Source organism: Notolepis coatsorum (genome assembly GCF_963971535.1).
Source record: "Notolepis coatsorum genome assembly, chromosome: 16".
NCBI lineage: Eukaryota > Metazoa > Chordata > Actinopteri > Aulopiformes > Paralepididae > Notolepis > Notolepis coatsorum.
The window spans coordinates 42,185,450-42,207,008 of NC_140180.1; the positions used below are offsets into that span (position 1 = coordinate 42,185,450).

At 42.8% G+C, this 21,559-nt stretch overlaps 1 protein-coding gene across 1 annotated transcript in view; it reads left to right on the forward strand.

The window, feature by feature from the left end:
- Positions 1-21,559, forward strand: part of canx (calnexin) — a 52,125-nt gene that overhangs the window by 26,185 nt on the left and 4,381 nt on the right. The window contains exons 7-12 of the mRNA XM_084332298.1: positions 3,910-4,102; positions 4,679-4,868; positions 5,554-5,667; positions 11,468-11,624; positions 13,981-14,196; positions 21,132-21,251. Of these exons, the coding sequence (XP_084188424.1) occupies positions 3,910-4,102; positions 4,679-4,868; positions 5,554-5,667; positions 11,468-11,624; positions 13,981-14,196; positions 21,132-21,251 (990 nt within the window). The remainder of the gene's footprint in view (positions 1-3,909; positions 4,103-4,678; positions 4,869-5,553; positions 5,668-11,467; positions 11,625-13,980; positions 14,197-21,131; positions 21,252-21,559) is intronic.

A 21,559-nucleotide genomic window follows, 5' to 3' on the forward strand; every position in this document is an offset into this window, starting at 1 on the left:
CGCTGGTACCTGGCTTAGCTAGCCATCGCTCCGGGAGCTAACGCTGGTACCTGGCGCTAGGTAGCCAGCAGGCTAAATTCTCCCGACGCTGAACTGCCTGCACCGGTCTGTCTGTCGAAGACTGAGGGAACCGCATCAGGCTTCAGCTGATTAGTGGTCTTCTGGACAAACCTCCCACCCCCAACAACATAATCCGAGGCAATGCAGTGTTCGCTGGAGATCTTCATTCCCTGTCCAACAGGCTGATCGCGCCGCCTGAGTGCAGCCAGCCTGAGCCAACGTGCCAACAACACTGTTTTTTCCACTGGTAGTTTGTGGAAATTAACCAACTTTCCTCTCTCTTTCACACGGTAAAATTAGTTTGAACAGCCAGGAGCAATACAAAAAGAACCACCGCGGTCCCGTTGTTTGGTAGGCAACATTTGACTGACCCGACAGTCCATGTTTACTATGCAGCTAATCAGCAGTGTATACACCAAACCAACACTGTGACGTCAGCAACAAAATGGCGGGGCACATGTTCATAAATGCTACATAAATTGACATTACAAATAGTTTTTTCTTAGAAACGCCTTATTTTTATAACGTGATTTTTTTCTTCTTCTGTGGTTTATCTAAATACTAATTTGATGCTATGACTATGTGTTTATCGCTATGCTTCATCCCCTTTAACTCTCTTTGTAATAACAAAAAAGTGTATTCAGTTGTAAAAAAAAAATCCAAACTTCTCAAAGAACATTTGATTATTTATTGTTGTAACACACTACACAAAATAAATTGCATGACCATGTATTTTGTTTTTAAATGTTTAAATATCAACATTATCTGGCCATCCTCAGTAAATGTTATGAGACTCCTCTGACCTCGTCTGGTCTTTCCAAAGACCCAAGATACGGGACAGTAATATATTTGGAAAAGGCTCCCTCTAGTCTTGTCTAGTATATTACACTCTATACTAAACATGTAAAGGTACCCAAATTTGGTACCGATTGATCTAGTGTGATGAATCTGTAGTACCGATGTAATTCGGTCTGCACCCTTAAAAGTACCGAGTTTGGTACCCAACCCTACCGAGCGGTGCATGAGCAAGGCACACAGGATCCTGAAAGACCCCAGCCACCCAAACCACAAACTTGCCATCTGGCAGACGGTACCGCAGTCTCAGGTCCACATCCAAGAGAACACTGAACAGCTACTTCCACCGGGCAAACACAATCATGGACTACTGACGGATAGACTCTGAATTATCACATGAGCATAACGCACAATAGCACGTTATGTGACACAAGCACACTTATTACTAGGGCTGTCTTAAATACTTTGAAGCTTCGAAGCTTCGTTCGATGGCACAAGCTTCGAACATTAAAAAAAAAAATCGAAGTTTAAAAAAAATATATATATATATATTTTTTTTTACTTCGATTTGTGTGTGTGTTTGAGAACTACCCATCCCAGTTAGGACAGCCTAATCCCGTCCAATCTTTCGCCGTCGACTAAAGACTCACTTCTTCAACCATTATCTGAAATGATAAAAAAAATCTAACCGTGACTAACCTTACTGTCATGCACTTTTCCTAATAAACTAACCTACACTGTAACACGCAACACTTTGATAAACATTGTTACTCAGCTGATAGAGTTGTACCCTTCTTGCTGTCTTGTCGTACAGAACTTGTAAGTCGCTTTGGATAAAAGCGTCAGCTAAATGACTAAATGTAAATGTGTGTGCGCGTGCGCGGGGCCATTGGGTGGGGCCGGGGGACAAATACACTGGAGGAAAGTAACCCAGCTCAGCACTGCCCAAATTATATCATCACTATTGCCTGTTTGAAGGATATCATCCTCAAATACATATACACCTACATGCCTTGTAGAATTCCACACATAAGAAAGAAAGATACTGGGATGAATAAACAAAATAGGAAATAAAATTTAGATAAGGTGCTACTGAGATGTTTTGGTGAGTTCTTTGTTTTTTTGTGGAAGTTGCCCTTCTTAAAAATGCATGAACATTCACTGATAATTGGTCTGTAGTGGAGTCTACAAGGTCTACATTGCCGGACCTTGTAGACTGACATAATTCTGTGCATAGTTTAGTCTACACAGGCCATATTTCAAATAATCAAAATCTTACTTCATTCATCTTAAACATTCTTGATTTGGGGGGATTGGTAGTTCCCATGAAATCTGAAGTTGTTCAAACGACAACAGCGATCCACCTTGAATTAAATCACAGCCGAGTGAAACCTTGTTGGCTCAGTCACGAAAGGGGCTACTTAATTAATTAATCCAACCCACTTTATTTATAGAGCACATTTAAAAACAACAGTTTATGAAAGTGCTGTACAAGTCCCACAACATAAGATTTTTTATTTTTTTTCGAAGCTTCGAATTAAAATCGAAGCTCGGCCCCGAAGCTTCGATTGCCAAAAAAAGCTTCGAAGGTCAGCCCTGCTTATTACACACACACACTGCTGCTGGAATATCTATCTAGGTCGTCCTCGGACGGGCCCTCCATCGGTGCTTCCAGTCATCCCGATCCTCCATGCATCTGGCTAGCTCGCCGGTGCTTTCTGTTCCCGCATCTCTCCTGAGTACATCCACGTAGGTTAACGTGGGACGTCCTCGTGATCGATGCCCGTGTGTTGGTTCCCACAGCACAAGTTTGCTGGTTGGCATCTCATGGTGTCTCTGGCAGTGACCTGCCAGCCTCATTCTCCTGACTGCCACTTTATCGCTCACCTTTAGCACCCCCCCATACAAGTTTGCATTAGTGACATGCTCATCCCTGTTGATGTTGAGCACCACACGCATGTAATATTTATTATAATATAATAATAAAAAATGTATCTATTTAAATAAATAAAAATTATAGTTTGTATAGATCGTTGTGCATTGTTGTTCATAAATCTACTGAGATTGAGGAGCTGGGAAAAGTGAGTTTCTCACATTTTTCTGAATGTATGTATATTTAAAAAAGCTGTGACACTAAAATAATCTGAATCTGAATGATAGTGCAGGGTTAAGTTTCTACAGTAGTCCATCAGCTACCCTAAAAACATCTCGTTTGTTAGCATTCCTCGTTGATAACTGTAGATACCTGGTAGCAATCTATTTGTTTATATAAGGAATGCTAACAAGCTTTCTTCAAAACTAGGGATGCTCGATATTGGCTTTTTTTTTTTTTTTTTATATAACCTATACCGATATTGTCCAACTCTTAATTTCTGATACCGATATCAACCAATACCGATATATCCAGGGTTTCCCCCCCCAAAAAATGGAATAATTTCAGGTAATTAACATTACATATCTCTTGTTGTGGAATTAACACAACATTATGCATACTTTTGACAATAAATTAAATCAGAATTTGTTCTTTTTTTTTTTTTTTTTACTTTGGCCATTCCGCTGGCTCTTTTTTGCGTTTATCGCATTTTCTCTGGTCAAGAATGACCGACAGAAACAGGTTTGAATGGGTACAGATGGGGGGAAGACACTCTGAGAAAGATACGGCTGCAGTCCGGGAATCGAACTCGCTAACCCCAGATCCGTGACGAGCACGATTGTCCCCGGCGCCGAAATAGCGCTCGAGGTACGCGGTGAGCTACTGGAGCTCCCCAGAATTTGTTCTTACTTGCTTGCCTGGGTAAATAAAGGTTATAGAATTTTTTTTTGAAACAAATTTCACTTGAATTTGAAAACCGATACCGATATTTTCCGATATCGCATTTTAATGCCGATATCGACCGATAATATCGGACATCCCTACGAACGCTTCCCTTCGCTGTGACAATTGTCTGAAATTACATCTTAGTCATAGGCCTATGTAAACATTTCAAAATGGATAATGAATAGATTATCGTACAACCTCTGATTCCTAATGACAATCTCTACGGTCGTTCCCAGGACCAGTTTGTGGACAAGACCCCCTACACCATCATGTTTGGACCAGACAAGTGCGGCGAGGACTACAAGCTCCACTTCATCTTCCGCCACAAGAACCCCAAGACTGGCGAGTATGAAGAGAAACACGCCAAGAAACCTGATGCCGACCTCCGCACCTACTACACCGACAAGAAGACTCACCTGTATACCCTGGGTAAGACACGCATACCTCATAGGCTCATACCTTTGCTTTATGTACCAGGTAAGATGCACCTATCCTTGGTAAGATATACATACCTCATACCTTTTATATACCAGGTAAGATACACATACCCCTGGGTAAGACGCACATACCTCATACCTTTTTATATACCAGGTAAGATGCACAAGCAAGAAAAGTGTAGCAAGACATTCTGGGCCCTGTGCACATGGTGTCTATGCTCCCCCCATCTGTGACTCGTACCCAGGCACCTTCAGGCACTTATCAGTTCCACTTTTCACCTATATGCCCCTGTTCACACCTGTATATGCTAAGATACACAAACATCACCTAATGCATCAGCGAGACGAGACCCACCTGGTTACACTGGATGAGAGACGCAGACACACAAGGGGGAAGCAATCTAAATATGAATTATTGAATTTAAATATCATGGAATTGGACATGTACAGTCATGCACTTCCAAACCACACTCAGAGCTGTAAACATCCCCTAGGCTCATGATTTCTAGCTTTCCTTTTGTACCTTCTTTGGGAAAAAGTAACCTTCTCTCTTCTCGCCGGCCCCTAGTGTTGAACCCAGACAACAGCTTTGAGATGTTGGTGGACCAGACGGTGGTGAACAGTGGTAACCTGCTGACAGACGTGACCCCCCAAGTCAATCCCCTCGCTGAGATCGAGGACCCTGAGGACCAGAAGCCTGAAGATTGGGACGAGAGGCCAAAGATCCAAGACCCAGATGCTGTCAAACCTGAGGACTGGTCAGTCTGGCTGGCTGGATGTGTGTGTGTGTGTTAGACTAGGGGTGTGTGTGTGTGTTTTAGACTAGGTGTGTTTCCCAGTGTGTACAGTATGTCTACATCTCTTACCCAGTGAATGATGTGCCTGTCTTCTTGATACGGGAGGGGTGTGTGTGTTGAGCGAGGGTGTACACGCATGTTATTGCAAGAACAAGGACACAGTCTTATAGATGCGAAGTGAACTTGTCTTACACAAAGTGCAATAACTGAGTCGCCACTAGGGGCAGAGCGGCTTACAGTGAGTGGATGTGTGCATGACATTGCCATTCATAGAAGTGCTTCAAATAAAAAAAATTATATATATTAAAAATCTATTAACTGCAGACTGACAACGCTTTATCCCACCATTGAACTAGTTTGTGTGTTTTGACTCTGATTTCTATGTTCTGACTGGTGTGTGTTGTGACTGCTCGGTACATTATCTGAATTAAAAAAAAAAAAAATCTAACCCTAACTAACCGTACTGTCATGCACTTGTCCTAATAAACTAACCTACACTGTAGCACTCAACACTTTGATGAACATTGTTGCTCAGCTGATAGAGTTGTGCCCTTCCTGATGGCTTGTCGTACAGAACTTGTAAGTCGCTTTGGATAAAAGCGTCAGCTAAATGTAAATGTAAATGTAAATGTATGTGTTCCTCCAGGGATGAGGATGCTCCAGCTCAGGTCTCAGATGAAGATGCTGTGAAGCCTGACGGCTGGCTAGATGATGAACCAGAATACACCAGCGACCCTGAAGCTGTTAAACCTGAAGACTGGTAAGAGGCACACACACACACACACACACACACTGGTGAATTTTGTAGGTCTTACCACTCTTAGTCATTAGTCATGTAATCGGCTGGTTTGGTCATTATTATGCATGTTTTCATGCAGTATGCATTATTTTCAAGAGGATTATTGTTTATCTCTGAACACAACTTTTTAAGAAGTCCTTCTGCATGACTGTGGAGAAACGTAAATTAATCATGATTCAATTAACTATTCGACTATTGGTCATTGGCTATGATCCTTATGTAACCTCGGCACCCAGAAAACCCACTCAAAATCTTGTGCATCTTTTTGAAAAATACATTTGTATTAATTGAAATCGACCGCTTTTCCAGTTCCTGAAAAGTTATTGTGTAGCAAAGTATTGTTCTATGATGACAATGAGAGTTTGCACTTTTCACCATCCATCTCAATTCATGAACACACTTTAGTTATTCAGTTCTTTTAACACATTTCATGAGGATAATATGCCGCTGCTGATGTCACCATGCTTTATTCTAATATCATCAGGCCCACGCAGAGCTACGTTAGGGACTGTGTGATGAGCAGTAACGTTAGGAACTGTGATGAGCAGTAACATTAGGGACTGTGATAAGCAGTAACTTTAGGGACTGTGTGATAAGCAGTAACTTTAGGGACTGATGAGCAGTAAGGTTAGGGACTGTTGATTGATTGATTGATTGAAAAGTTTATTAACAGATTGCAGAATGGGTACAGTACAGTACAGCTCAATACATACAATTGTTAAGGGGATGCAGACCAGAGAAAGACTTTCGACTTGTTTACATCAGGGTCCCCCATTTTCAATTCATCATAACATATATGACATACATGACATACAGATAGACAGTACTGCTACATCTATACATTTATGACATATCAGATTTGCAAATACAGTACTGTTTGTGATACAAAAGTGTCCAGAAAAGGAGTGTATATACATTTGGCATAGAAACTGTACATTGGAGGAGGTTGGTTGGGTGGGGTGGGGTTGGGTGGGTTGGGTGAGGGCTGTACATTGGAGGTGGGCAGTAACATTAGGGACTGTGATGAGCAGTAACATTAGGGACTGTGATGAGCAGTAACATTAGGGACTGTGATGAGCAGTAACGTTAGGGACTGTGTGATGAGCAGTAACGTTAGGGACTGTGTGATGAGCAGTAACGTTAGGGACTGTGATGAGCAGTAAGGTTAGGGACTGTGTGATGAGCAGTAACGTTAGGGACTGTGATGAGCAGTAAGGTTAGGGACTGTGATGAGCGGTAACGTTAGGGACTGTGATGAGCAGTAAGGTTAGGGACTGTGATGAGCAGTAACGTTAGGGACTGTGATGAGCAGTAAGGTTAGGGACTGTGATGAGCAGTAACGTTAGGGACTGTGTGATGAGCAGTAAGGTTAGGGACTGTGATGAGCGGTAACGTTAGGGACTGTGTGAGCATTAAGGTTAGGGACTGTGTGATGAGCAGTAACGTTAGGGACTGTGAGCAGTAAGGTTAGGGACTGTGATGAGCGGTAACGTTAGGGACTGTGAGCATTAAGGTTAGGGACTGTGTGATGAGCAGTAACGTTAGGGACTGTGACATTAGGGACTGTGATGAGCAGTAACATTGGGGACTGTGTGATGAGCAGTAACGTTAGGGACTGTGATGAGCAGTAACGTTAGGGACTGTGTGACGTTAGGTACTGTGTGATGAGCAGTAACGTTAGGGACTGTGTGATGAGCAGTAACGTTGGAGACTGTGATGAGCAGTAATGTTAGGGACTGTGTGATGAGCAGTAATGTTAGGGACTATTGGATAAGCAGTAACATTAGGGACCGTTGGATAAGCAGTAACGTTAGGGACCGTTAGATGAGCAGTAACGTTAGGGACTGTTGGAAAAGCAGTAACGTTAGGGATCGTTAGATAAGCAGTAACGTTAGGCACTGTGATGAGCAGTAACATTAGGGACTGTGTGTGATGAGCAGTAACGTTTGGGACTGTTAGATAAGCAGTAACGTTAGGAGCTGTGTGTGCTAGAGCTGTCCCCAAAGCCTGTTTTTGGGATTCAAACTTTGGCAGGGTTTTTCGAACGAACGTTCGAACAATGGTTTTAATCATTCAAAAGAATTTGCTCCTAAATAATCTTTCTGGTTCAGGACTGTCTAGTCATGGCTCACATTTACGCATATAACGTAGATGGGGATGGGTACCGAATTAGGTACTTTTAAAGGTACCTACTGTTGGATTCCGATCAATCAGCCAGTATCACCTCTTCATCTGTTTGGCTTTTGTTATCACCTCTCCATCCGCTGACTCTGCGTTGTGTTTATTTCTTTGACGTCTTCTCATACTGGCTGTACAATCTTTGTCATTCCCCTTTAATGCAACTCCATAAGTATTCGACACTGGACAGCGTAGTACCTTTCTTGGAAAACGTTGTTTATTACATAAACAAAAGCCTCAGATGTTACCCATTTCGTATTGTCCTTGAAGAAAAGGTCTTTGATGGAACACTAAATCTAGTATTCTATCGTCTCTTCTGCTGTTCAGTCCAAAGGTGGCTAAGGCCTTGTCGTTAGCCAAAACCCTTCTCCCGTTAGCCGAAGCTAATGATGATGTGTCATTTCCCCTCCCCCACCGGCGAGGGTGAGAGAGAGATCGACGTCTCTGATCCACGTCCGCTCGCGTCAGCTTCGTGTCTAAAATCTAACTAATACGCGGAAAAACACTCATTATAATAATCATCATCATCATTAATGACAGGCCCGCCCCTCTTCTGGTTGTCATGTGACGCGCTGTCATGGCAACGGCTTGCAACCTCTCCTCATCGCTCTGACTCAAACCTCCTGCTGCAGTTCTTATCAGTTGTTTATGCTGATGGAATGCAGACACCCTGCTCTGCTACCACTGACTGCTGCTTGCCTGACTGCTGCTTGGAAAAGTTGTATTCTGAAATAAGTCGTGTGAGTGAGTCCCTCTCTGTGAGCCCTCATCTCAACTAGACTGTTGTGTTTGTGCGTGACTTTCATGACTTTCAAATTATTGTAAACACAACATAGTACTGTGATATTCTGATATATATCGCATTCTGATATATATTTTTTGTGTAAAATAAATAAATTAATAAACAAAAAATTGGAGGGGAAAAAAGCGGAGTTTCGAACCCATTAATTAAGATTTGAGTGCCAACATAACGAACGAAGGTCTGAACGTTTGGCTCAGCCCTAGTGTGTAGACACGATTTCTTTATTCAAATGTTAGTTACTCAAAATGTTATTAGTTAATTCTACTGGTACACACTGGTTGCTATGGATAAGTGGATCTGCTAAATGCCCTGGCCTAAAGCATTCTGGTAATGTGACTGAAGACACTGGTTGCCAGTAAGTCCACACCACTCTGAGGCTGAAAGCATAGCCTCTGATGTGCAGTGATTGGATTTCCAGCTGTCTGAGGGGAAAAAGAGGCTTATATGACAAAAGCTAATATTACACATAGCCTGAGGTCTGCGCCTGAGCCTGAGGTTTTCTCTTGCTCCTTACCATTCTGTTCGCGGCATGACCCACTTCTGCAAGCATTCAATCACATCTTCCTTCAGGCAGCACACGGAGGGAGGCTGGATTTATAGTAGGATGGATGGATGGATAGAGATGAGGAGAGGAAGAGTACCAGGACGTGTAATGTTTGCCAGTAGGTTCTGTGCATTGTTGACTGTGTGGATATTTTGTAAATCTGGGCCATAGAAATAAAATAATGTAAAGAACAGAGGTTCTCAACTTCCCATACACATCAATGCTGTGGTTAAAAACACGGAGCAGGAAATAATGAAACCATGGTGACCTGCATGACGTCTGCATGACATGTCCGCAGGGACCGAAACTAAAGCCCGCCGCCCGCCAGGGGCGGTCTGTTTTTACCTTTGGCGCATGACACTTAGAGGGCTGCCCGCCGTGTGGCATGTAGACGTGTAGTTCATAACCATAGATATCTATATATCTATGTTCATAACGATACTCTTGTGCGAGTACAGATTATAGCCGCTCGTCTTTTTTTTCTCCGCCGCGAGATCGTTAAAAAACTACAAGTCCCACATCGCACTCAAGTCAACGGTCCAATCACAGTAGAGTGACGTGACTGGTTTCATGAGAAAAAAAGCAAATGACCAATCGGAAGCTATCATTTGGCTTGTTTACTTCCATCTGCTCTAGTCTATATCGGACCTCCAAGAGCTAACGTTACTGTTTAAACAATGACCCAGTCAACTATTCACTTTTAGTTTAATACATGACGAGGCATTGTCTAACGGTATCTAGCTGGCTAGCTACTGATAGCTGCTGATATCAACAAATGCTCCAGCAATAGTCTACTCGAGTGCATAATACCTCCGTTCCCTCGTTAGCTAGCTTAGCTAGCTCACGTTGATCCATCTGTCCCAGTAAACTAAATTGTCTTAACGTTATCTACCGGGCTAGCAGTAGCTACAGATAGCTCCTGATATCAATGTCTTATAACATTGATTGAATGCGTATTCTAGCTGAGGGCATGTTGAATGTGATTTGACAAAAGAACGGTAACGTTATAAATAGGTCCAGCTGCATCGCCGGAGAATCCTTGCATGCTGAATGTAGGGTCTAGCAGCATATAGGGTCTAGCTGCAGGGCCGGAGAATCCTTGCTGGAGCTGGAGGCTACTCAAGTATACACACAGACAGTGGAGCTGTTTGCAGATAGCAAGCATTTTGACTTATTGCGTGGTGGCGATGTCTCGCAGATAATACAACTACAAGTATGATTATATAATATATATTTTATTTAAAAAAAAAATTTTTATATAAAATATATATATATATATTTTTAATCAAAAGAATTTTGGCAGGTAAGAAATATGCTTGGCGGGTAGACTCTTCCCATCTACCCGCCGGTGAGTCAAAAAGTTAATTTCGCTCCCTGCATGTCCGTCTCAGTCTCTCAACAAGCCACCGACTCGAAGCCCTATCTGACAACTGGTTTTGTCTCCTCCTTTTGATTTTCCTTGAGCAGTTTACATTGTCATTTTGTAGCGTTAGGCTACTTTGTTACGTTTTCGGTTGTGGGTGATGTCATCAAGTAGTGATAAGCCTACACTCCCTGACACCGTCTTCATCCATAGGCTACAGAATGGTAAGGAGAATCACTTCTCATAGAAGGATAGCCTCGCTATAGTACATGAATGTAAAGATCACCTCATGACGTTGTCTTAAGATGACTTGTTCCAACAATGAAACCAGTTTATTTTCAAGCCATAGTTTTATTAAACTGCCAGCACCGCACATCTCTCAGCCCAGAGGAAAGGGTGCTTATCACCATCTATTCATTATTCTATATCTGATCTGGACTGTAAAGCCTCCTGCACACATCAAGCTTCTTATTGACTTGTGCGGAGGAGAAAATATCCAAAGACTAGGTTACAGAAAAGGCTACTCCTGCACGCCGTCTTCTTACTTGGCAATTGCTTCCTTGATGAAGGTCTGCGGACCAATCTGTTTTTTAATAAAGTGATTGCAAAGTAGGCATTTTGGCTTCATTTGATCGTATACAGAGGACATCCTTTGGAGAGTGATTGGGATGATAAGTGTGGAGGACGAGTGTCTGAGCCGTTTAAACCAGTGACATCACAAGCACATGTGTGCTATTACCCGCATTACCACTAGATGTCCCCCAACAAACTAACTTCTTCTTTCAAAGTTTCTGCTTGTCTCACGTCATTGCCTAAGTTCTCATAACTTTTCCTAACTCTCCCCTGCCCTTTTTTTTTTTTTTTTTTATTATAGGGATCAGGATATGGATGGAGAATGGGAGGCGCCCCAGGTTCCCAACGCTCTATGCGAGTCTGCACCCGGCTGTGGCGCCTGGCAACGGCCAGTGGTTGACAACCCCAACTACAAGGGCAAATGGAAGTCGCCCATGATTGACAATCCCAACTACCAGGTAACCCTTCAGTTTACAACTCCTCCCCCTGCCTTTTTCACAGCAAATTGAAACACTAGAGCAATTACACAATGCATCAAATCTGCTTTATCTTAATAAAATGTGTATTCTTAATACTAGTTTATATCCTTATTCAGGTCATATATCCTTAATACTAGCTTATATTCTTATTAAGATTATATATCCTTAATACTTTCAGCGCCAGAGGTCGCTGTGAGCCGTGTGGCAAGAATGCCAACGTTTTAATGAATGGGGATACATGCCGGTGTTTGCAGGGCTAAAACTAGATATAAAACTATTGCCCATTTGACATCGAGTATCTATTGTTCAATTTGTGAAAACGTTTTATTTTTTTTATCCATACATTCCCGTTTTATACCGTGGTGAATAAAAGTATAGTTTTAGAGTAATTCTGTGTAATCCCAGGAAACGCCGCTATGCAGCGTTTAGTGCATTTAGAAACCGTGGCATTCCTCGCCTGGATCAACAATCAATCTGAAATCAACGCTATATTATCGGTATTATGCTTCATCATGCATGCATGAAAGGGGGGGTGGTTCTATGCTTCGATCGTCACCAACGGCATACGTTGTGGAGTAACGTTACAGTAACACTTTCGGATCACAATGAAGGCATGCTCGGATCAACGCAAGATTGATACCATATAGCCTTTACCTTGACTAGGATGTACTGCAAAAATAATATTCCAATTATCTCATCGCCATTCCAAGTATTGATGTCGATCGTGTTGCCAACATAATCCACCAAAGAACATGAATCGGGAGTACTTTATTATCCTCAATCCATGTGTTATAACCGCTCGCCATGCCTGACTAGGAAAACCCAGACCGGACTTTTTAGATCGACGTACAGGCCAAGCCAGAGTTTCCAAGGATGTGCAATACCGGCCGCAAGGCGTTCGACGGCGGTATTGGACGTTTGTGATCTCAGACCTATTCAGGACAGCCTGCACAACTAGATTGAATCCCTGAACTGGCTAAAACAATCGGGAGTAAGAGCAATGAGTAATGCTCTCTCCTCCCTAAATGACTACCAGCAAGATCCCCTTGAGCAAGGCACCTAACCGCCCTAATTGCTCCATTGGCACAGCTCAGTGTGAAGAGTAGAACAGTGTGACTGACTGTACTCGGCAGCTCCTAGGCGTGAACGTGTGAAGCTGGGTGTTTCTGGGAAAGAAGCAAGTGTGCTCACTCAATCTTTCCTATGTAAAGGTTAAAAGATCTTTTAACCATCGGTATTATCCTTCCTCATGCAAGCATGAAATGTGGTTTAGAGCGGGGCGCCCATCCGTGCCGTGATGATGACCAACGGGACACAGCACACACACATTCCACACAGACAGGCTTCAATCGCGGGATCAAAATATCGGATCAACACAAGATTGGTAATATAGTCCTTACCTTGTCTCTGATGTAATGCAAAAAAAAGTATCTAATTATCTGATCGCCATTCCAAGTACTGGTCGCGGTAGTCCGTCCCACGTTATCCGGCATTGCATATGAACGGGGGGGGGGGGGGGTTGATGCATCGTTGTAAGCGATTGGCCGGAGAATTTTGGCCCCGCCCGCACGGCTCAGCTCGGCCCAGAAAACAAACTACATTGTTTCAAAATGGAGTGTAATAGCGGCCGCAAGGCGGTAGGCGGTGGTATTGACCCTCTGCGATCTCAGACGCATTCAGTACAGCATGCACAGGCTGCCCTGATGAATTATGAATGGTAATAGCGAATAAAAGAAATACCGAAACAGAAACGTAGATCTACGTTTCCGGCACTCAAAGCGCTGTGCCACAGAAACATAGATCTCCATTTTTGGCAACCAAAGGGTTACGGTCGTATATTCTTCATATTGGCTTATATCTTTTTTTCCGGTTAGTTTGGATAAGATGTTGAGAATTGTGAATATTACCTGAATAAATACTGAATATTACCTGTGAAAATCTTAACTTAAACAGTCTGCAAAACCCATCAGTAAACAAGATAACATGTTTACATGCCTTAATGAATACATTAATTTGTCTTGCTGACAACGGTGCAAAGATATCAACTTACAAAGTTCCCCAAAACGACACACACGGCACAATGACAGGACCTTGCATCCGATTCATTGGGACAGCACAGCCGTCAATAGATGCTAGTCAATAGATGGTAGACTAGGTGTCACTTCCCATACATGGATTAAGTGCAAATGTACATCATTAATTATTCTTCAAACATAACTTGACATTATGTCATGGCACATGCATGATCTCACAGAAATGTCACATCGGATGTCTGTTTGTTTTGTGTGTGTTGTGGTTTTTCTCACAAACGCCCTCTGTGTTGTACTTCCTCCAGGGTGTGTGGAAGCCCAGGAAGGTGGCCAACCCAGCCTTCTTTGAGGACCTGCACCCCTTCAGGATGACTCCCTTCAACGCCGTGGGGTTGGAGCTCTGGTCCATGTCCAATGACATTTTTTTCGACAACTTCTTCATCACCAACGACCGCAGCACAGCAGAACGCTGGGCCAATGACGGCTGGGGCTTGAAGAAGGCCGCTGAGGGAGCTGCAGAGGTGGGTGATGGGGCAGACTACTGCATTTAGGAGGGGATGGTACAGGATAGTAGCCTAGATTAGATTAAGCACGCTTAGGACAAGGAGGTCACCAGTTTGAAGCCCTGAACTGGCTAAGACAATCGGGAGTAAGAGCAATGGGTCTCATTCTCCAACGGACTTGAGACAAAAAATTAGCTCTCAGGGCCATTTAAGACATCTTAGATTTTGGGATTCCCCAACCGTCCCTAAACTTGGATTTTATTTTATTTATTTTTCCGACATCAAATGCGTAATTTTTTTATTGTACAAATATTGTCTTATTTAAATTATGATTAATTAATTCCAAGGAGGCCTGTAGAGTTGACATGAAGGAATCACTATGATTCCTCCAAAAATAAAGCCGAATCCAAGCTTAGGGACGGTTGGGGAATCCCAAAATCTAAGATGTCTTAAATGGCCCTTAGCGCAAATTTCTTGTCCTAAGTCCGTTGGCGAATGAGACCCAATGATTTGAGTAATGCTCTCTCCTCCCTAAATGACTACCAGCAAGATCCCCTTGAGCAAGGCACCTAACCGCCCTAATTGCTCCATTGGCACAGCTCAGTGTGAAGAGTAGAACAGTGTGACTGACTGTACTTGGCAGCTCCTAGGCGTGAACGTGTGAAGCTGGGTGTTTCTGGGAAAGAAACAAGTGTGCTCACTCAATCTTTCCTATGTAAAGGTTAAAAGATCCATTGGAGAATAATTGAGAATCGAATGTATTGAGAAAGCCAACGCAGAGTCTGAATAAATGTTTGGTACAGTCTCAGTATTTCAGACACATTGATTGGTAGGTTATTTGTGGTGGCAGGCCAGGGTGGGTAAGACAAACAGTCGAGCAATGTATAAGACTTTTAATGCAAGACGAGAAACATTGAGGATGTGTCATTACATCAAAATAGGAAATCTAGTTGTGGGGTGGTCTGATAATGTGGGGGGGCCACGACAGATGAATCGCAACACAGGTTATGATTCTGTTGCAGGATTGCAAGTCGTTTTTGGATAAACATGCGATAGCCCCAGTTCATACGTCTTGTAGAAAATTATGTATGAACAGCTGAAAGGGAATTAACCATGTTTGTTCCCTTCTGATGGGGAACTTCAATTAAAAGTGTGAATTCTATATCAAATCTTAAATTTCGTTTTCTAAATAGTTGAAAAAAAGACCAGGTTTTCCTGTTTCAGTTTAACCTCTTAACACATTCGGCGCCAAACCAGAGATAAGTCGTGTTAAAACATGTTACCTGCCGGTATTTCACTTTTGGGATTTCAGAATGATTTCCTATGGTAACCCAACGTGGATGAATAATGAAAATGGGGGGAAAAAATCGAATAAAAGAAAACTTATCAAAACCCGAGAAATCTCGGGTCTGGCAGTCAATTTGTTAAGCTAGAATCGGAGAGGATTTTGAATTTGTGATGTCATCTGGATATAGAATTGTGGGCTGCTGTTTGTTAGTTACTAGTCAATCTTGTTTTGAGACGTTTTTTGTTTTTGGTCTCGGCGCTGAAAAACATCCTGGAATCTCTTGTGTGCTAATGGATCTTTCATATATATTGTTAACACAAACTGTACACACACAGGTGTTTCCCATGGGGTCTTAGGTTTTTTGTGATGGTGACGGTCTGAGGTCTTGACAGTATGGAAAGACATACGGTATAAAGTACTTCATATGTTATTGTCCATGATATAGAAATAATATGGTAGCAGGGAAATCTCCCAGTGGTTAGTCTGTCACACATACGCACGCACGCACACAAGCATGCGCGCACGCACGCACGCAAGCAAGCAAAAGTGTGACGGAGAGCTTAACAGCTGTTGATCCCACTTCAGTGGTAATCCAGTCTAAAGGGCTGAGAAATAGTTTTGTCACAACTACAATCGCTACAGTTGTCTGCAATTGTCACCCCGACTGGTGACAACCTGTTAACGTCTTGTTGTTTAGTTCCATTATGTGCACGCACACACTGCATCCTGCAGTTACTACTTTCACTCAATGGCCCCTAACCTCAACGCTTACTTGAACCTTAACTTACCGTAATTATACGTAGGGCTGTCTTCAACTAAAGACATTCTAATAAGTCATGACTAACCGTCGACTAATCCATTAGGTGATTCAATCTGTAACATTTAGTTCCCCACGTACACTCATGCATACTTATCTCCTTTTAAATATAATACTTACCAGAGCTTATAATTCTTCAGGATATAACTCATTCAGCATAAAAAAAAACGACTATGGCCAAGCTGACCATTAATCGACTAAGAGGCCTAATTCTCACCCTAAACCTTACATTGAAATTAATCCTTTTCCAAATCGGGACCAATCTGTATGTCCTCACAGCCCCAAAAGGCTTGCACTATGTCCAGAACACATGCAAGTATAGCAATAAAAAAGTCCTTGCAAGTATATAGTACTAATATATATTACTATGAAAGTATACTCTCACACCTCACCTTCCATCAGAGTACCTCTAGGTGGTGGTATCGCTCTGCTGCAGCTCAGGCATCAAGCCCTGTGTGTGTTGTGAGACGACAGAGGGGAGTGGTGGTGGTTGGCTCGTAGTCCGACATTAGCCGTTGGTTTGGCCAACCAGGCAGCCACTCATCAGAATTCCTGACGGCCTCATGATGGCCTTTTTTTCTTCTCCTCCTGAAGGTGGATTCCTGGGATGCCGGGCACATTGGCCCTTAATGCTCCACTCCCACTCTAACCCTGGCTCTTTCACCTCGCTCTCTCTCTCCCTTGCTCTCTCTCTCTCGTTTTTTTCTGTTTCACCATCTATGTCTCTTTCTCTCTTTGTCTCGGTCTCTATTTCTCTCTCTCTCTCTCTCTCTCTCTCTCTCTCTCTCTCTCTCTCTCTCTCTCTCTCTCTCTCTCTCTCTCTCTCTCACACTCACACACACACAGAGAATGTCTAGCATTCCACTGCTTGCACAGAGTCATTGTCTGCTCTCCGCATCATTAGCTTCTTCCACTACTGCTTCTGTTGCTGGCCCAGTCAGTTGCCATTCTTAATCAGCCATCACTCCGCTGGCATTCCACTGGCTGTTTTTAAACACAAACACTTCACTCTAACGTGTGTCAGATCAAGTTCTTCAACACACACACTGTTAGGAGAAGCTATACACTCCACTGTATCATGTGTTGCCAGATCAAGTTCTTCAACACACACGCTGTTAGGAGAAGCTATACACTCCACTGTACCATGTGTTGCCAGATCAGGTTCTTAAACACACACACGCCGTTAGAAGCTATACACTCCACTGTACCATGTGTTGCCAGATCAAGTTCTTCAACACACACGCTGTTAGGAGAAGCTATACACTCCACTGTACCATGTGTTGCCAGATCAGGTTCTTAAACACACACACGCCGTTAGAAGCTATACACTCCACTGTACCATGTGTTGTCAGATCAGGAAGGACTTTCACAGGAGAATATCGATTTTATTTATTGGTTTAAAATACAGAGACTGTGCATATTAAGGAACATTTACTGTAAATATGCCAGTTTAATGGCTAATTTGCAACTGTAGTCTCTGGGGCAGGTGACATGAGCACTACAATAATTAAAAAACAATATTAAAACAGTAGGAATCAATCAGGTTACAAGCCTGCTGATAAAATCGCATGACAATACACTAAAATACATTTCTCAATGTGCCTTATATGATCACGCCCTGCAGGAAAGCAAAATCAGTGTAAATATGTAACTCATGGATGTTAATTGTGTGATATTGTTGAAACTACTTTTTGTCCTTAATATTTTGAGTCTAAACTAAAAGATTGTCGAGTTGGGTGTGAGATTAGCTGTAAGATCTAGAAGAATTCAGCAAAGATGATGATTTCAGCCAGGCAGGATAAGGAGGTTGAGCCGTCACTGGGCAATGGGGGGATGAAATGCTTGTAGTGGTGCCAGATGGTCACCATGATGTTGCGTCAAATGATGCTCTTGTGGGGTTGTGTCACTGAGAGTGAAAAACGTTTAATTGAGTTATGGCATTTCACTTCTAAATGTAATTGATATTGATGTTCTATTGCCATAAGGAATATTATTTGAATGATTAATCTGTGCTCGACTCCCAGAGCTAGTAGATTATCTGCTCACAGTCTATAGTTTAAAATCATCTTAAACTGCCAGTTTTTAGGCCCCTGATATAACTTTATTGCTTAAATCTGCAATATGGAACTTTTTAATGATAAAATATTTAGTTGCGCTGAATAAGAAAATAGGTGGCAGGGCGGCCTAGAGGCCGTCAAGTAACCAAAATGTTGCCGGTTTGATTCCCATTACCCACAGGAGGGTGTACTCCTGCCATGAGCTGGCAACTGTAGGGTGCTTGGCGTTACTTCTATGGTGCCCAACATATCTGCCAAAAGTGCCCTTGAGCAAGGCAGTGAACCCCAAAACTGTTCCAGGGACGCTGCACCTCTCTAATGAAATGCATATGTGCGGAAAATGCCACATTCAATTTACAGTGTAAATTGAAATAAAAATAGAGTACTCTTCTCTCTGCCCTCCCAATAACGATGAATGATGTGATGGGATATTCCTTTATTGATCCCCTTGGGGAAATTCAGGTGTCATAGCAGCAAGGGGGGGGGGGGGGGGGGGTACAGGTGTGGGCAGGGTAATGGGAAGACAATAAATGGAGGCAATATACAAATGTAATGAATAATGGTAAACTGTTGACAAAAAGGTGTAGATGAGTGTATACCCACTGCACTAGACACACTGCACTACACAGGGTTTAGTGGTCAAGAGTCAGACATTTCTAATAGTTCTCAATTTTGGCCACTGTTGGTTCTCCAGCTGCTGGCAGTAGGCCATGCCCCTGGTTGTGGAGCATGATGGCCACTGGCACGAAGGACTGGCCGAGGCAGTTAGTGGTGTGTGTGGGGGGGGGTTAAGAGTCTGTGGCACTGGCTGGACATGCTCTTCTTGGCTAGCTCCTCCATAGAGGGGCAGGGGTGGAAGAAGCGTACAGCTTCTTTCTCATCCTCCTATCTAGTTTGACCAGTTCGACTCCCACTATGACTGAGTTTGAATATGGCCATCAGTGAATGATGTCATCTGGGACATTGAATCCTTGTACAGCTAAATTAAATGATAAGGTGGCAGTCCCAATTTTTTCAGCATTTCATCGAGCTGTAATTAACACAACACGAGGATTCAATGACATCGCTCGTAAAAACTGATATTTAAACAAATTTTTTGGATAATGTGATTATGTGCAAAATAAATCTGCATTGTTTTTGTTGAAGTCACCCTTTTTAACCTCTTAAGCCCGATCGATGAACTGAACATCAAGAGTCATGTATATTTCTGCTCAGGGACAGGGAGTGAAGCCTGAACATGCATTAACCTCTCTTAACCTCTTAAGCCCGAGCCATATTTTCTGAAGATTTGCCTAAATGTACATACCCAAGTAGATGGAAGATTGCTCCACTTATACAAGGACCATTTGCATGTTCTTGGTATCTAGGGACATCTATGGGTCTCAGGGAATGTATTCCCAGTGTCAGAAATATTGCGTCTGTTACTAGGCTTGAGTAAATTGTAATTAACCAAAGGAGAATATTTATAATTGTTCATCTTTGACAGTGACTAACACCATGCATGATGTTAATTTCGGCACCGTACCGGGCCTGTCAACAATTAAGTAAAAAAAATTCGGTACAATGAAGTCTAGTGTTTGTTTCTATTTTTAGTTTCTGGGCTGTGGTGTAGGACACCTGTACTGATGCTGTGTTGACAGTAAGGTTATGTAGGGGGTGGAGGCACTTTTGTCACCAGTCTTTTCCCAGAGGTCGTCTTGATACCACTCCTATAAATGCGGCACAGGCCACCATCGTCTGCATTAGTTGGATTCACATTCAACTCGTTGTTCTTCATCAGTGTGATCTGAGATTTAAATGTTGTAGAATGGGAGTTCCTCTTGCGCCATTACTGTGGCAGTGTTGAACTTGATGACCATTTCATCCTTCTCCGTTTGAGCGATTACTCTCATCTAACCGCTGGAAAGTAGTCTGGAGGGGCTCAGCGTTTCGGGTCAGGCGTCGGCCCCTGGAGGTTTTGTTTATGGACATTGTGCAACTTAAAGGTTTCAAGTTCAAACTGTGTTGACTCTGTAACAAGTTTAGAGTTGGCTGCGATGGATGGGCCACATTGTCTACAGCCGTTAATCGTCGTGGTTGAAAGTAGTACTTTTTCTTCTTCTCAGTGGCTCAGTTGGTCTCTCGCTGCCTGCTTGCCTGCACTTTCGTCATCAGTCGGGGCCTCTCTTTGGCTCCCCCTCCCCACCAGCCCCCCCTCTCTCTCTCATTTAGCTTTTTGGAAATAATCAGCTAATGGATTGTTTCATAAAGTTCTGTCCTCTACTTGGGAGACTGTGAATCCCATGCACTCGGCACGAATGCGACCGTGTGAGGTTTTTACTCGCACACAAATGCTCGCAGAGTTGTCCCCTGAGGCTGTTGCCGTCAGCTGCCACTCATTAGGCAATCGGCGCTCTCCAGAGGAGGGACGGCGGCACCTGGCAAAGAAATAAATAAATAAAAAGGCATTAATCACCATGACACACACACCACATAGAAAACATAACATTACCTATACTAACCTGATGTTCACATGGTGTCACAAATACAGTGATAATGACAAACTCACGTATGTCACAGATAGGAATGTGGAAATCCAACTACTGCATCAAATAATAATCAAACATTCAATTCAATTAATTTATAAATATAATGTGTTTGGCTAATGCAAAATGATTTCCTTAAGTTATATTTGTGTACCTATTACATCTTTTTTTTAGGGTAACCAATCAAACGTAATTTTACGAGGTATCAAATAATTGTACCGCTTGTCAGACCTGATCCATTGACTGTTTTTGTGTTTCCTCTGCAGCCGGGCCTGGCCACCCAGATGCTGAGTGCAGCAGAGGAGCGTCCCTGGCTGTGGGTGGTGTACGTCATCACTGTGGCCCTGCCCATTGTGCTCATCATCATCTTCTGCTGCACCGGGAAGGTCAGACACACACACAATGCAGATACCTTCATGCTCAATCCAATAACGCAGGATTATGGATTATTTAGTTTTTGTTTGTCATTCATTCACTCACATCTTTTATTTTTATTTTAAAAATTTTTTTTTTACTCTTAACACACAGACAAATCCTAATCCACACAGTACTTGTCGGGGGGGGGGGGGGACTATTTGTGTGATGAGAGCTGGTATTTATCAACCTAGTAACTAAGTGATTCTTACTCACCATCCACAGCGCTCTGCACATAAAGCTCAGTCTCAATTCAGCCTTTCGAGCTTACAAGAAGAAT